General features: G+C 49.5%; 1 protein-coding gene across 1 annotated transcript in view; it reads left to right on the top strand.

Moving 5' to 3' along the window:
• Positions 1 to 15,934, top strand: part of LOC140417786 (uncharacterized) — a 45,637-nt gene that overhangs the window by 21,156 nt on the left and 8,547 nt on the right. The window contains exon 3 of the mRNA XM_072501247.1: positions 5,070 to 5,864. Within this exon, the coding sequence (XP_072357348.1) occupies positions 5,070 to 5,864 (795 nt within the window). The remainder of the gene's footprint in view (positions 1 to 5,069; positions 5,865 to 15,934) is intronic.

Raw genomic sequence — 15,934 nt, 5'->3', positions numbered from 1 at the left:
AGAGCAACAAACACTGTCTGTTCCCATAATAAGTCAGGCTGCAGTATGTGAGTGAAAACATCATTGGATCAAATGTAATGATGATACAGTAAGCATCTAGAGAACCAAAACTAAATTTGGTTTTCAAATAATAGTGAAGTAGTCATGGTTTGTTGACCACATAATATAATCCGCTTCTGGTGTGTGTTACTCTGCCCCATTAGACAATAACCTTTTTTTAAAAAAAAATTTAGTATACCCAATTCATTTTTTTCCAAGGGAAATTTAGTGTGGCCAATCCACCTACTCTGCACATCTTCGGGTTGTGGGGGTGAGACACACACAGACTCGGGGAGAATTTACAAACTCCACACGGACAGTGACCCAGGCCAGGATCGAACCCGGGACTTTGGCACTGTGAGGCAGCAGTGCCACCGTAGCACAGTGGTTAGCACAGTTGCTTCACAGCTCCAGGGTCCCAGGTTCGATTCCTGTGTTGGGTCAATGTCTGTGCGGAGTCTGCACGTTCTCCACGTGTCCACATGGGTTTCCTCCGACAGCTCCAGTTTCCTCCCACATTCCTAAGACGTGCCGGTTTGGTGGATTGGCCATGCAAAATTGCCCTTAGAGTCCAAAAAGTTTAGATGGTGTTGCTGGGTAACTGGGATAGGGTGGAGGTGTGGGGTTAGATAACGTGATCTTTCCATGGGCCTGTGCAGACTCGATGGGCCGAATGGCCTCCTTCTGCACTGTACATTCTATGATTTATGATTGAGCCCTAAGCACTAGGCGGCCACCAGGCCGCACCCTTTATTAGACAATAACCTGCCTTTTATTCCAATTCTGGTGTATGTTACCACTGCAGGTCCTGGGCTGATTGGAGTCTGGTACAATAAACAGAGTCTGGTTCCAGTGCCTCTGAGGTCATTTGACCTGCATGTAAGCTGACATTAATGGAGACAAAAGGCCCAGTAAATATCCAATTGTAATAGGAGGACAAGGTGAAAAGAAACAATGATATTTTGAGGTTTCTGTGTTCTGGTGAGTGTCACTGGGAGGTGTGTGATAAAATAGGAATGGAAACATGACAGAGACACGTGTGACTGACTCCACCTGACTGAGAGCTGTTATACGCAAGGGGACAGCAATGAGGACATGGGGAACTCCAGAGATTTCTGATATTCGAGGTACATCTGTTAGAGGTACTGAAAATATTCAGTTCCTTCTTGTGGTTCTCAAGTTACACAGTCACACAGGAAACGTATCCGACAGCTCATCAAAACCAAAGTTTTAATCTTCTCTTTGAGACACACTGTGATTGAAAAGGTCAAATGTTAAAACATCAGTTTGAGCAAAATTCAGAATGTCACAAAGATGAGTGAACTGTCCAATTAATCCCATTCACCATAACTCTGCCAATTTACTGTCCACAAGAATTTATCCAATTCCCTTTGAAATTTACTGTTAAATCTGCTTCCTGCAGCCTGTCAGTGTGAATTCCACATCACATAACATCACTGTGTAAAAACAATTCTCCTCAACACCTCCTTGGATTCTGTTGTAAAATATCTTAAATCTCTGTGTCCTCTGGTTACAAACCCTCCTGCTCTTGGGAAACAGTTTCTCCCCATCGACACTATCACAAATCCTTCCTCATTTTAAACACCTCTATTAAATCTCCCCTTCACTTTCCCTGATCTCAGAGGGACAATACCGGTTTCTCCTGCTCTGAGTCACAGGGACTCGAAACGTTAACTCTGTTTCTCTCTGTACCGATGCTGCCAGAACTGCTGAGTTTTCCAACATTTTCTGTTTTTCTCCCTCTTTTTCCTTCTTCAATCTATCACAAACACTTCATGATTTTGAACACCTCAATTAAATAGGAATAGGAGTGAAATATAGATGGAAGGAGAAAGAAAGACTGACAGAAGAACTGAGAGATTTAAAAAAACAGAAAGGTGAGGTGGCAAGAGATAAAAGCTGAGAAATAGAGGAAACAAGTAACACAGAAAGAATGATATAAAATATCAGGGAGCAGGTTATCAGTTCCCAGCTACAGAGAGCAGAGGGAACTCAGTGACTGATCCACAGACACAGCCGGTTCTGTCCGGGAATGGAGACTCTGAACAGAAATAACCGGCTCATTTGTAAATGTCACCGCAGTGTGATCTGTGTGACTCTGCCCTGACTCTGTGGACAGATATAGGCTGCACTGACAGATGTTCTCACCAGATTGTGGTCAATGGGTTTATTTTCTGCTCAGATGTCAGATGTGTGGTTTGGAACCGGCAGCAGCCGCAGCAGCTGACTTTTAATAATGTCGGCTGCAAGCGGCCTTAAAAATGGCCACAAACATATAGAAACCATGTGGCCGCACTGCGCATGCGTGCTCGCTCACCGGTGCGCATGCTCAGCGTCTTGCACATGAGTTTTACGCACCGATGAGCGGGGCACGCAGGCGCAGTGCGGCCGCATTTTTTAAAGTCGAGTCGCAGCCTTTTTGAAGGCCGTTCGCAGCCGGCATTGTTAAAAGCCGGCTGCAAAAAGTTTGGGGAGAATGATGTGATTGGTTGCTTTCTGAACTTTGATGCTGATGAAGTGGAAGTCTCTCACTCAAGAATGGCGAGTGATCCAACGATGGTTTCACCGCAGCTGTAACTTCAACCAAGAATGTCAGCATTTTTAATCTTGATTTTTAAACATTCCAAAACAAAGTGCCTGCAGGTCGTATTTGGAACCTTTATCAATTAATTGATTGATTTTTAAGTATCTTTTATTTTTTAACATTTTTAATTGTCATGTTTAGGTGAAATAAGAACATAAGAACTAGGAGCAGGAGTAGGCCATCTGGCTCCTCCAGCCTGCTCCACATTCAATGAGATCATGGCTGATCTTTTGTGGACTCAGCTCCACTTTCCGGCCCGAACACCATAACCCTTAATCCCTTTATTCTTCAAAAAACAATGTGGTGAAACTCCAATTTCTAGAGGATGAAAACATTTTCAGTTTCTGCATTTTTTTCCTGTTAAACTTTATCAAATAAACCCCTCCCCCCAAAAAAAACCAAAACAAAGATCCAGCTGTTGCCAGCGAATTTGCACAATCAGAGACGCAGAAGATTGAAAAAAAAATTTGATGTATTCTAGAAGGGAGGCAGAGAGCAGGTCATGCCCCCGGAACATTGACATCACGGGCTTTGGACACGATTGCGAATCCTTCATTTTGTCAGCAGCAAACAAGGTAAGAGAAAATGGTGGGTCACGAAGGTCGGCCGGCGTGGGTCACGACGGTCGGCCGGCGTGGGTCACGACGGTCGGCCGGCGTGGGTCACGAAGGTCGGCCGGCGTGGGTCACGAAGGTCGGCCGGCGTGGGTCACGAAGGTCGGCCGGCGAGGGTCACGAAGGTCGGCCGGTGTGGGTCACGAAGGTCGGCCGGCGTGGGTCACGAAGGTCGGCCGGCGTGGGTCACGAAGGTCGGCCGGTGTGGGTCACGAAGGCCGGCCAACGTGGGTCGCGATGGTCGGCCGGGTTGGGTCCCGAAGATTGGCCGGTTGACAAAAATGGGTCCCCGGAAAAAAAGTTTGAAAAAGATTGTCTTAACCGGTTGACGCATTTATTTGACTGACTAAAAGCATAGCACTGCTGCCTCACAGCGCCTTACTGGCTTCGATCCCGGCCCTGGGTCACTGTCCGTGTGGAGTTTGCACATTCTCCCTGTGTCTGCATGGGTCTCAGCTCCACAACCCAAAGATGTGCAGGGTAGGTGGATTGGCCTCGCTAAATTGCACCTTAATTGCAAAAAAAAATAAATAATTGGTTACTCTAAATCTATTTCAAAAAAGATTGTCTCTTTCCTAATGTTCACAATTAAAGGGGTGGGTTCCCCAGGAGATGGCTGACTTTTCAGGGCAATTAAATTAATAATGGACAGAGATATCGCGAGTGTTGTTGCATGGTCCAGATTAGATATATTATTTAGTTTGTAATAAAGTAAATGTATTATTATTTCTTGTCTTGTAATATAAGACTGTAGCTACGTTATAGATTTCCAGTCATCTCTTCCCTCAGAGGGTTGTTAGTCTTTGGATTTCTCTTCCACAGGGACCAGTTGTATCTGGGAGTCATTGAATATATTGAAGCACAAGTTTGACAGATGTTTTATTAACAATGGAGTTAAGGGTTATGGGGAACAGGCGAAAATAGAGAGAAAGCTGAGATGAGGAGGGATTTCTTCACTCGTGGATGTGGTGAAGCTTTGGAATTCTCTACCCCAGAGGAATGTGGAGCCTCAGTCATCAGGTATGTTCAAGACAAATATTAACAGGTTTCTAGATATTGAAGATATCGAGGGATATGGGGACCGTGTGGGGAAAATGGTGCTGAGGTTGATCGGCCAAGGATCTCATTGAATGGTCTACTCTTGCTCCTGTTATAATCTCTGTGTCTTGGACAGGAAGCAATGAGCTGATCTATCAATCAACATGAATCAGCACCTTCAGGAGAATTGGGAGGCTGAATATTAGACACAGCAGAGTGAGAATGGAGGGAGATTGTGTGGGATGGAGATTCATAGCTTTTCGAGAACAATAGAGTAAATAATGTCCATTGAAATAGAATTGTCCGATCTGAATTTCTATCCTGTACTAACTGATGACTTTTGTAAATTGTTTTTAAAGGATATTGGAAGAGGAGGAATTATAGACAGAAATCTCAAACATCACGTCTCGATGTGACAAACTCACTCGATTCCTTCTGATTTGAATATCATCGGGCTCTGAATATCATCGGCAAGAAGGAGAAATGTTTGTCCGATCTGTCGGCTTCAAAAGATTTTAAATGTGCATGTGATTGGAAAAGCACCGAGACCCAAACAACACACACCCGAGTGAGAGTGTTCCAGTGAACTAACTGAGGAAACATCAGTGTGACTGGAAAAGCACCGAGACCCACACAACACACACCCGAGTGAGAGCGTTCCAGTGAAATTACTGAAAAGAGCATCAACTATTACACAGCCTGAAAAAACATCACACCATTCAGTGAGGAGAGACTGCACGTGTTCTGTGTATGGACAAGGCTTCCAGTGACTGTCCAATCTGGATAGACACGAGGAGACCCAAAACATGGAGAAACCGTGGAAATGTGGGGACTGTGGGAAGGGATACAGATCCCCATATGAGCTGAAGATTCATCAACGCAGTCACACTGGGGAGAGGCCATTCACCTGCCCTCAGTGTGGGAAAGGATTCATTGATTCATCTGCCCTGCAGAAACATCAGCGAATTCACACTGGGGAGAGGCCATTCATCTGCTCTCAGTGTGGGAAGGGATTCATTTCTTCATCCGCCCTGCGGAAACACCAGCGAATTCACACTGGGGAGAAGCCATTCACCTGCTCTCCGTGTGGGAAGGGATTCCATGATTTATCCAACCTGCGGAAGCATCAGCGAGTTCACACTGGTGAGCGCCCTTTCACCTGCTCTCACTGTGGGCAGGGATTCACTCAGTCATCCAGTCTGCAGACACACCAGCGAGTTCACACAGGGGAGAAGCCATTCACCTGCTCTCAGTGTGGGCACAGATTCAGAGCTTCATCCGCTCTGCTGAAACATCAGCGAGTTCACACTGGGGAGAGGCCATTCATCTGCTCTCAGTGCAGAAAGGGATTCATTGATTCTTCCGTCCTGCGGAAACATCAGCGAGTTCACACTGGGGAGAGGCCATTCACCTGCTCTCAGTGTGGGAATGGATTCATTGATTCATCCGTCCTGCGGAATCATCAGCGAGTTCACACTGGGGAGAGGCCATTCATATGCTCTCAGTGCGGAAAGGGATTCATTGATTCACCCGTCCTGCGGAAACATCAGCGAGTTCACACTGGGGAGAAGCCATTCACCTCCTCTTAGTGTGGGAAGGGATTACAAAAAAACATAGAAAATAGGAGCTGGAAGAGGCCATTTGGCCCTTCCCGCCCACTCTGCCATTCATTATGATCATGGCTTATCATTCAACTCAATAGCTTAATCCCGCTTCCCCCTCCATATCCTTTGATCCCCTTCGCCCAAAGTGCTATATCTAACTGCTTCTTGAAAACATGCAATGTATTGGCCTCAACTATTTCCTGTGGTAACAAATTCCACTGACTCACCACTCTCTGGTTGAAGAAATCTCTGTCCTAAATGGTCTAGCCCGTATCCTCAGACTGCGACCTCTGGTTCTGTACACTCCCACCATTGCGAAAATCTTTCCTGCATCTACCCTGTCAAGTCCTGTTAGAATATTCTAGGTTTCTCTGAGATCCCCCATTCTTCTGAACTCCAGCGAATACAATCCTAACTGATTCAATCTCTCATACGTCAGTCCCACCATCCCAGGAATCAGTCTGGCAAACCTGCTCTGCACTTCCTTGAGAGCAAGAACATCCTTCCTCAGATAAGGAGACCAAAACTTCACACAATATTCCTGGTTCGGCCTTGCCAAGGCCCTGTATAGAACAAAGAACAATACAGCACAGGAACAGCACAGGAACAGGTCCTTCGGCCCTCCAAGCCTGTACCAGTCACGTGTCCTATCTAGACCAACCACCTGTATCCTTCTATACCCTGTCTGTCTATGTGCCTATCCAGATAAGTCTTAAAGGTCGCTAACATATCTGCCTCAACCACCTCACTTGGCAGAGCATTCCACTCCACCAGCACCCACTGTGTAAAAAAACTTCCCCCGCACATCTCCACTGAACCTTTCCACCCTCAACTTGAACGTGTGCCCTCTTGTAATTGTAATTTCCGCCCTGGGAAAAAGCCTCCAACTGTTCACCCTATCTGTAACCCTTAATAATTTTATAAACTTCTATCAGGTCGTCCCTCAGCCTCTGTCTCTCTCGGGAGAACAATCCCGTTTATTCAATCTCCCCTCATAGCTAATACCCTCCATACCAGGCAACATCCTGGTAAACCTTTTCTATACTCTCTCCAAAGCCTCCACGTCCTTCTGGTAGTGCAGTGACCAGAATTGGGACACAGTATTCCAAATGTGGCCTAACCAACATTCTATGTAATTGTAACATAATGTTTGAGCTTTTATACTCGATACCCTGTCCTATGAAGGCAAGCATGCCATATGCTTTCTTCACCACCATTTCCACCTGTGCTGCCACTTTTAAGTATCTGTGGACCTGCGCGCACAGATCTCTCTCTGTCTCTCTGCTCCTGATGGTCGGCATCTCCACATCATGAGTGTTAAATGCTCTCAGTTCTGTCTATTATGAATCTTTGTTGCACCTTATCCCGTGCCCCTATTTCCTTTTTCTAAATGGAGATCACCAATGTTGTCAGTGCTCCCAGTGTAGTCTAACCCTGGTTCTAGACAAGTTGGACATTTCCTCCGTGCTTTTCAATTCTATCTCTCTGGAATGGAACCCTAGATAGGGTCCCACACTTTAACATGTGAAGTTCTTAGAGAGGGTGCAGAGGACATTTACAATAATAATAATCTTTATTATTGTCACAAGTGGGCTTACATTAACACTGCAATGAAGTTACTGTGAAAATCCCCTAGTCGCCACACTCCGGCGCCTGTTCGGTTACACCGAGGGAGAATTCAGAATCTCCAATTCACCTAACAAGCGCATCTTAGGGACTTGTAGTAGGAAACTGGAGCACCCGGAGGAAACCCACGCAGACACAGGGAAAACGTGAAGTCTCCGCACAGACAGTGACCCAAACCAGGAATCGAATCTGCGGATCTGTGCTGTGAAGCAACAGTGCTAACCATTGTGCTAGAATGGCACCAGGGAGAAGAGACTCCAGTTAGTTGGAGTGACTGGAGCAGCTGAATTTCTCTCCTGAGATCACATCATCTGGAGGGTGGGGAATGGGGCCATTCAGCCCTTTGGGACCGTGTCGACTCACTGTGGAGGAAGCCAGTCTGTCCATTGCCCCGTTCTGTCCCCGAATCCCTGTGGGTTTATTTCTCTCAGTACCTGTCCAATTTCCGATTGAAATTCTTCCGTCGTCTCTGCATCTCCTACCCTCATAGGCAGTAGGTTTGAGGTTGTTACCGCTCATTTTACATGGGACATAAGGCTCTGAGAGCACAGAGGAGTCTATTTGGCCCATTTTCCCATCCCAGCTCTTTGTACAGCGACCCATTTAATCCCATAGTTCAACTATTTTGTTTTCTTTTTTGGAATATATCAAATGACAGTCTAAAGAGGCTCGACCACCATTTACAGACTGTATTCCAAATCACAACAACTCGCTGTGTTTTACAACAAATAATTGTGCTTATGGTGTGTCTGGATGTTCACAGAGTATTCAAACTGTGTCAACGCCATGGTTATTACACAAAATTAAGACTCAGTCTTCATCAATGATTCTGGTGAGGACACCGAGTGTAATCTATCTTAGTTTGCAGACAATTAGAATAAATGTACATTTCTATAAAACCTCTCACTACCACTGGACCTCCTAAAATGTTTTAAAGCCAATGGAGTACTTTTGAAACATATTCACTGTTGTAATGTAGGAAGCTGTAAGTGCGCATGTGTGATCACATTTAGTTATAAAATTGTTATTTTCACAGTGTATTTACAAGGTCAAGCAAGCCCTTTTATACCTCTAGCATGTGGCTTCCTGCAGCCATTTCACCTTCTGTACCTTTTCTATATTAACTATGTATTGATTTCATAGCAAAAATTAAATTTATGATTATTCAGTAGTGAACATTGATTATCATTAGTGAATTGGTGTATTGGGTATTTATATTGCAAAGACTAGATCTTCATTTAAAAAAATAACCCGATCAACCAAAATGTTTCCAGAAACTGCAGAGCTATCAGAATTTGTTTGAAATAATAAATTACTCAATAATTTTGAGAAGTTACGAGATGTGGTGAGAAGCGTGTATATATTACATGTACTCAGCAGTGTGACCTCCCACCAGTAGGTGGCGTCAGGCATCAGCCAGGTGACATCCAGCTACCAGCAGAAGGTTGTAAAGTGTGCACAAGGCCAGTTGCACATAAGGGTAGTTCCAAGAGTGTTGAATCTAACTCTGTGATAACCTGGTCTGTATAGCATTCTGATCATTACTTCACCACGTGTACATTAACACATCATTCATTCTGGCTAAGTCACCAGCAATTCTGTAGAGTCATTGCAAGAATAGATCATAGAACACAACACTAAAAATCATATTCTGCCAAGACTATGTGGGCTAGACATTGGAGTAATGGTATTGTTACTGTGTGAGTAATCCAGAGACCCAGGTTAATGCTCTGGGGATCTGGGATCGAATCTGCCTATGACAGATGCTGAAATTGAATAACAGTATCAAATTAAAAGTCTGATGATAACATTCTTGATTGTTGTAAAAACTCATCTGGTTCACTAATGTCCTTCATGAAATCTGCTCTGCTTATGTGGCCTGGCCTACACGTGACTGCAGATCCACAGCAATGTTGTGGTTGATTTGTAAGTGCCCTCTGAAATAGCCTCACAAGACATGCAGTTCAAGGGCAATTGGAATGAACAGTAAATGCTGGCCGAGCCAGTGACGCCCACCTCCCATCAATGAATAATTTTTTATTTAAAAAAAATAATAATTTTTATTAAAGGTTTTCATAAAATATCAATAACAAAATGAGAAAGAAAAAAGAACACAACAGGGTTAAGTACAAAACACAATCTAAAAAAGCAACCCCCCAAACCCCTCCCCCCCTGTACATAAATAATAAATTAACATTAACACCCCGACTTAAGACAACAGGTGTATACACCCCCTCAGACCCTTCCAGTGTAAATAACATAAACAAAAATAAAGTAACCCCCCCCCCCCCCCCCCCCCCACACACACCCCGAGCTGCTGCTGTCATTGACCAATGTCTATCGTTCTGCCAGGAAGTCTAAGAACGGTTGCCACCGCCTAAAGAACCCTTGTACCGACCCTCTCAAGGCGAATTTCACCCTCTCCAATTTAATGAACCCTGCCATATCGCTGATCCAGGATTCCACGCTTGGGGGCCTCGTATCTTTCCACTGAAGGAGAATCCTTCGCCGGGCTACCAGGGACGCAAAGGCCAGAATTCCAGCCTCTTTCGCCTCCTGCACTCCCGGCTCCTCTGCCACCCCAAATATTGCGAGCCCCCAGCCCGGTTTGATCCTGGATCCTACCACCCTCGACACCGTCCTCGCTACACCCTTCCAAAATTCCTCCAGCGCTGGGCATGCCCAGAACATATGGGTGTGATTTGCTGGGCTCCCTGAGCACCTAACACACCTGTCCTCACCCCCAAAGAACCTGCTCATCCTTGTCCTGGTCACGTGTGCCCTGTGCAGCACCTTAAACTGTATGAGGCTGAGCCTCGCGCACGAAGAGGAAGAGTTCACCCTCCCTAGGGCATCTGCCTACATCCCCTCTTCGATCTCCTCTCCCAACTCCTCCTCCCACTTACTTTTCAACTCCACCACCGAGGCCTCCTCCTCATCCTGCATCACCTGGTAAGTTTCCGAGATCTTCCCCACTCCCCCGAGAGCACCCTGTCCTGTACTGTGTGTGGCAGTAGCCGTGGGAATTCCACCACCTGCCGTCTGGCAAACGCCCTTACCTGTAAGTACCTGAAGGTGTTCCCCGGGGGAGCCCGTACTTCTCCTCCAGCTCACCCAAGCTCGCGAACTTCCCGTCCACAAACAGGTCCCCCAACTTTCGTATCCCTGCCCTGTGTCACCCCGAAAACCCTCCACCTGTTCTTCCTGGGGCGAACCGGTGGTTCCCCCGTAATGGGGTCCACGCCGAGGCCCTAACTTCCCCCCTGTGCTGCCTCCACTGCCCCCAAACTTTGAGGGCCGCCACCACCACCGGGCTCGTGGTATACCTCCTTGGAGGGAGTGGCAGCAGCGCCATTGCCAGCGCCCCCAGACTCGTACCCACACAGGACACCATCTCCAGCCTCTTCCATGAAGCCCCCTCCCCTCCATCACCCACTTGTGCAATATTGTCGCATTGGCGGCCCAGTAGTACCCACAGAGGTTGGGCAGCGCCATCCCCCCCCCTATCTCAACTCCGCTTCAGGAACACCCTTCTCACCCTCGGAGTCCCTCGTGCCCACACAAACCCCATTATACTCCTGTTAACCCGCCTGAAAAAAGCCTTCGGGATAAACACGGGGAGGCACTGGAACAGGAACAAAAACCTTGGGAGCACCGTCATTTTGATTGACTGCACCCTACCCGCCAGGGACAGCGGCAACGCGCCCCACCGCTTGAACTCCTCCTCCATTTGCTCCACCAGCCTTGTAAAGTTAAGCCTATGCAGGGCCCCCCATCTCCTGGCCAACTGGCCCCCCAAATATCTGAAGCTCCTCTCCGCCCTTTTTAGTGGGAGTTCGCCAATCCCCCTCTCCTGGTCCCCTAGCTGAACTACGAACAGCTCGCTCTTCCCCATATTGACCCCGAAAAGTCCCCGAATTCCCTAAGGATCCTCATTACCTCTGGCATTCCTCCCACCGGGTCCGCCACACACAGCAGCAGGTCGTCCGCATAAAGCGACACCCTATGCTTCTCCCCACCCCGCACCAGCCCCCTCCAGTTCCTCGACTCTCTCAGTGCCATAGCCAGGGGTTCAATCGCCAGTGCGAAGAGCAGGGAGGACAGGGGACACCCCTGTCTCGTCCCTCGGTGCAACTGAAAGTACTCGGACCTCCTCCTATTTGTGGCCACACTCGCCATCGGGACCTCATACAACAGCCTAACCCACCTGACAAACCCCTCCCCAAACCTGAACCTCTTCAGCACCTCCCACAGGTACCACCACTCTACCCTATCGAAGGCTTTCTCAGCGTCCATCGCCACCATTATCTCCGCCTCCCCCTCCCTTGCCGGCACCATGATAACGTTCAAAAGCTTCCGCACTTTTGCGTTCAACTGTCTCCCCTTCACAAACCCCGTCTGGTCTTCATGGATGATCTGCGGCACACAATCCTCAATCCTCGTGGCTAAGACCTTCGCCAGCACCTTGGCATCCACATTTAGCAAGGAAATCGGTCTGTAAGACCCACATTGCAGGGGATCCTTGTCCCGCTTCAGGATCAAGGAGATCAGTGCCCGGAACATCGTCGGGGATAAAGCCCCCCCCTCCCTTGCCTCATTGAAGGTCCTAACTAACAGCGGGCCCAACAGGTCCATATATTTTTTTAGAACTCGAGCGGGAAACCGTCTGGCCCCGGTGCCTTCCCCGCCTGCATGCTTCCTATCCCTTTGATCAGCTCCTCCAGCCCAATCGGGGCCCCCAGTCCCGCCACCAGTCCCTCTTCCACCTTTGGAAACCTCAATTGGTCCAGGAAACGGCCCATTCCCTCCCTCCTCCCATGGGGGCTCAGATCGGTACAATCCCTCGTAGAAGCCCCTGAAGACCCCATTGATGCCAACCCCACTCCGCATCTCGCTCCCTCCCCTGTCCTTAACTCCCCTGATCTCCCTAGCTGCATCCCGCTTCTGAAGCTGATGCGCCAGCATCTGGCTTGCCTTTTCCCCATACTCGTAGACCGACCCCTGGGCCTTCCTCCACTGCACCTCCGCCTACCTGGTGGTCACCAGGTCGAATTCGGCCTGGAGGCTGCGCCTCTTCCTCAACAATCCTTCCTCAGGTTCTTCCGCATACCTCCTGTCTACCCTCACCATCACCCCACCAGCCTCTCCCTCTCCCCCCGCTCCCTCCGCTCCTTGTGGGCCCTGATGGAGATCAGCTCTCCCCTCACCACCGCCTTCAGTGCCTCCCATACCATCCCCACTCGGACCTCCCCGTTGTCGTTGGTCTCCAAGTACCTCTCAATACTTCCTCGGACCCGCTCGCTCACCTCGTCCGCCAACAGCCCCACCTCCAAGTGCCACAGCGGGCGCTGGTCCCTCTCCTCCCCCATCTCCAAGTCCACCCAATGGGGGGCGTGGTCCGAAATGGCTATTGCTGAATACTTGGTATCCTCCACTCTCGCTATCAGCGCCCTACTCAAAATGAAAAAGTCGATTCGAGAATAAGCCTTATGGACATGTGAGAAGAATGAAAATTCCCTAGCCCCCGGCCTTGCAAATCTCCAAGGGTCCACCCCTCCCATTTGGTCCACAAATCCCCTCAACACTCTAGCCGCCGCCGGCTTCCTACCCGTCCTAGACCTGGAGCGGTCCAGTGCAGGATCCAACACCGTGTTAAAGTCTCCCCCCATTATCAGGCCCCCCACTTCCAAGTCTGGGATCCGACCCAACATACGCCGCATAAAACCCGCATCGTCCCAGTTCGGAGCATACACATTGACCAGTACCACCCTCTCTCCCTGCAACTTACCACTTACCATTATGTACCTACCGCCATTATCTGCCACAATGCTCGACGCCTCAAATAACACCTTCTTTCCCACCAAGGTCGCCACCCCTCGATTTTTGGCATCTAGCCCCGAGTGAAACACCTGACCTACCCACCCTTTCCTCAGTCTTACCTGGTCTGCCACCTTCAGGTGTGTCTCCTGGAGCATAACCACATCCGCCTTGAGCCCCTTCAGGTGCGCGAACACGCGGGCCCGCTTAACCGGCCCATTCAGTCCCCTTACATTCCAGGTTATCAGCCGGATTAGGGGGCTACCCGCCCCCCTCCCCCGCCGACTAGCCATGACCCCCTCCTCAGCCAGCCACGCGCCCGCACCCCACACCCAGCCCGTTCCCCACAGCAGCATACCCCCGTCACGACCCCCCCCACTCGCTCCAGCTCCTCCTTGATCTTAGCAGCAGCAACTCGATTCCCCCCCAACCCCCTGGCTAGGACCCATCCTAGCTGGTTTACTCCCCTCATTGCACTTCCGCAAGCCAGCTGACTTCCGCTGACCCCGGCCACTCCCGCCTCCCCTTCGACTCCTCCCATTGTGTGGCACACCCTCCTCTCCCGCTCCCCATTCACAGGCTCTCCCCCTCCGTTCTAAGCGCGGGAAACAATCCTCGCTTACCCGCCCCGGTCCCGTCCCCCCCAGTCTTCGGCGCGGGAAAAAAATCTCGCGCTCTCCACCAACCAGGCCCCGCCACCAACCAAACCAGTGCCCAACCCACCCCATCTACCCTCCCCAACCCGAAAGAGAAAAACACAGAGAAAAAGAAACCCAAAACAATGCAAAAGCCCCCCCCGAACCAAAAATAGGCATAACATATCCACCGCAGTCCCCAAACGCCCATCCCGACCCTCAGTCTGTGTCCAGCTTCTCGGCCTGAACAAAGGCCCACGCCTCCTCCGGAGACTCAAAATAATGGTGCCAGTCCTTGTAGGTAACCCACAGTCGCGCCGGCTGCAACATGCCAAACTTCACCCCCTTCCTGTGCAGCACCGCCTTCGCTCGATTGTACCCGGCCCTCCTCTTCGCCACCTCCGCACTCCAGTCCTGATATATCCGAACAACCGCGTTCTCCCACCTGCTGCTCCTCTCCTTCTTGGCCCACCTGAGCACACACTCCCGATCGACGAACCGATGGAACCGCACCAGCACCGCCCGCTGAGGCTCGTTAGCCTTGGGCCTCCTCGCCAACACTCTATGGGCCCCTTCCAGCTCCAAGGGCCCCTGGAAGGACCCCGCTCCGATCAGCGAGTTTAACATGGTGACCACATAGGCCCCCACGTCCGGCCCCTCCAGCCCCTCCGGGAGGCCCAGAATCCGCAGATTTTTCCGCCTCGACCGATTCTCCATCTCCTCGAACCACTCATGCCATTTCTTGTGGAGCGCCTCGTGCGCCTCCACCTTTACCGCCAGGACTAAGATCTTGTCCTCATTGACAGAGATCTTTTGTTGAGCCTCTCGGATCGCCACCCCCTGGGCCGTCTGTGTCTCCAGCAGCTTATCAATAGAAGCCTTCATCGGCTCTCGCAGGTCCTTTTTAATCTCTCTGAGGCAGCACTGGATACCCTCCTGTTGCTCCTCCGCCCACTGCCTCCACGCTGCCTGGTCTCCGCCCGCCGCCATTTTGCCCTTCTTCCCTCCCTTCTTCTGGTCCACCACCACCTTTTTTGTCACCCCGCTCCTAGTTAAAGCCATATACTGACGGGGAACTATTGTTAACTCTTTCCCACACCGGGAAACGTCGAAAAAGTGCCCTTGGGGGCCCTGAAAAGAGCCCAAAAGTCTCGAGAGGGAATCCTTTTGGCAGTGTTCGCTTCACCAATCTGCCCCAAAATGTCCGTGGAAACTCCTGAAAAAGGTCTAAGTGTCCGTTCCAGACGGGAGCTGCCGAATGCGTGACCTACTCCTCCATGGCCGCCACCGGAAGCCTCGTCCCCGCTTCTGCAGTGGCCCTGATGAGATCTTTTCACAGTTGTTCCCTCTGCTGTTAGAATTCACTTTTGATAAAGGTCCTCAGGACTGTTTGCAGCTTTAAGCTTGCCCTTCCCCCGCTTGCATGCTGCAAACTGCTGCAAATGCTGTTTATCCTGTTGCAGCCAAATCTTCCACTGCTTCTGCCGGGCCTGGCAGCCAAAAGACACAACACTCCTGGGGGACACCGTCAGGGGAGTGTTGCAGTCCTCTTCCCACACCGGGAAATGTCAAACAAATGCCGTGGGGGCCCTGCAAAAGAGCCCAAAAGTCCATTCCAAGCGGGAGCTACCGAATATGCGACCTAGCTCTGCATAGCCGCACCCGGAAGTCATTTCTGTCCTGTACTGACAGTGATAAAATTTGTTAAATGTTTTCACAGGATACTAGATGAGGAGGAATTACAGACAGAAATCTCAAACGTCACGTCTCGCTCTGACAGTCACTGGTTTCCTTGGAACCTGAATATCATCGGCCTTTGAATCTAGAAGGAGAAATATTTGCCTGAACTCTCAGCTTCTAAAGATTTCAAACATCAGTGTGACTGGAGAAGCACGGAGATACACACAACACGCACACCCTAATGAGAGCGTTCCAGTGAACTGACTGTGGAAACAT

This window comes from Scyliorhinus torazame, chromosome 5 (assembly GCF_047496885.1).
Source record: "Scyliorhinus torazame isolate Kashiwa2021f chromosome 5, sScyTor2.1, whole genome shotgun sequence".
NCBI classification, from domain to species: Eukaryota; Metazoa; Chordata; class Chondrichthyes; order Carcharhiniformes; family Scyliorhinidae; genus Scyliorhinus; species Scyliorhinus torazame.
Note: the sequence above shows the minus strand (reverse complement) of the source record. Positions and strands in the feature narration are given on the sequence as shown.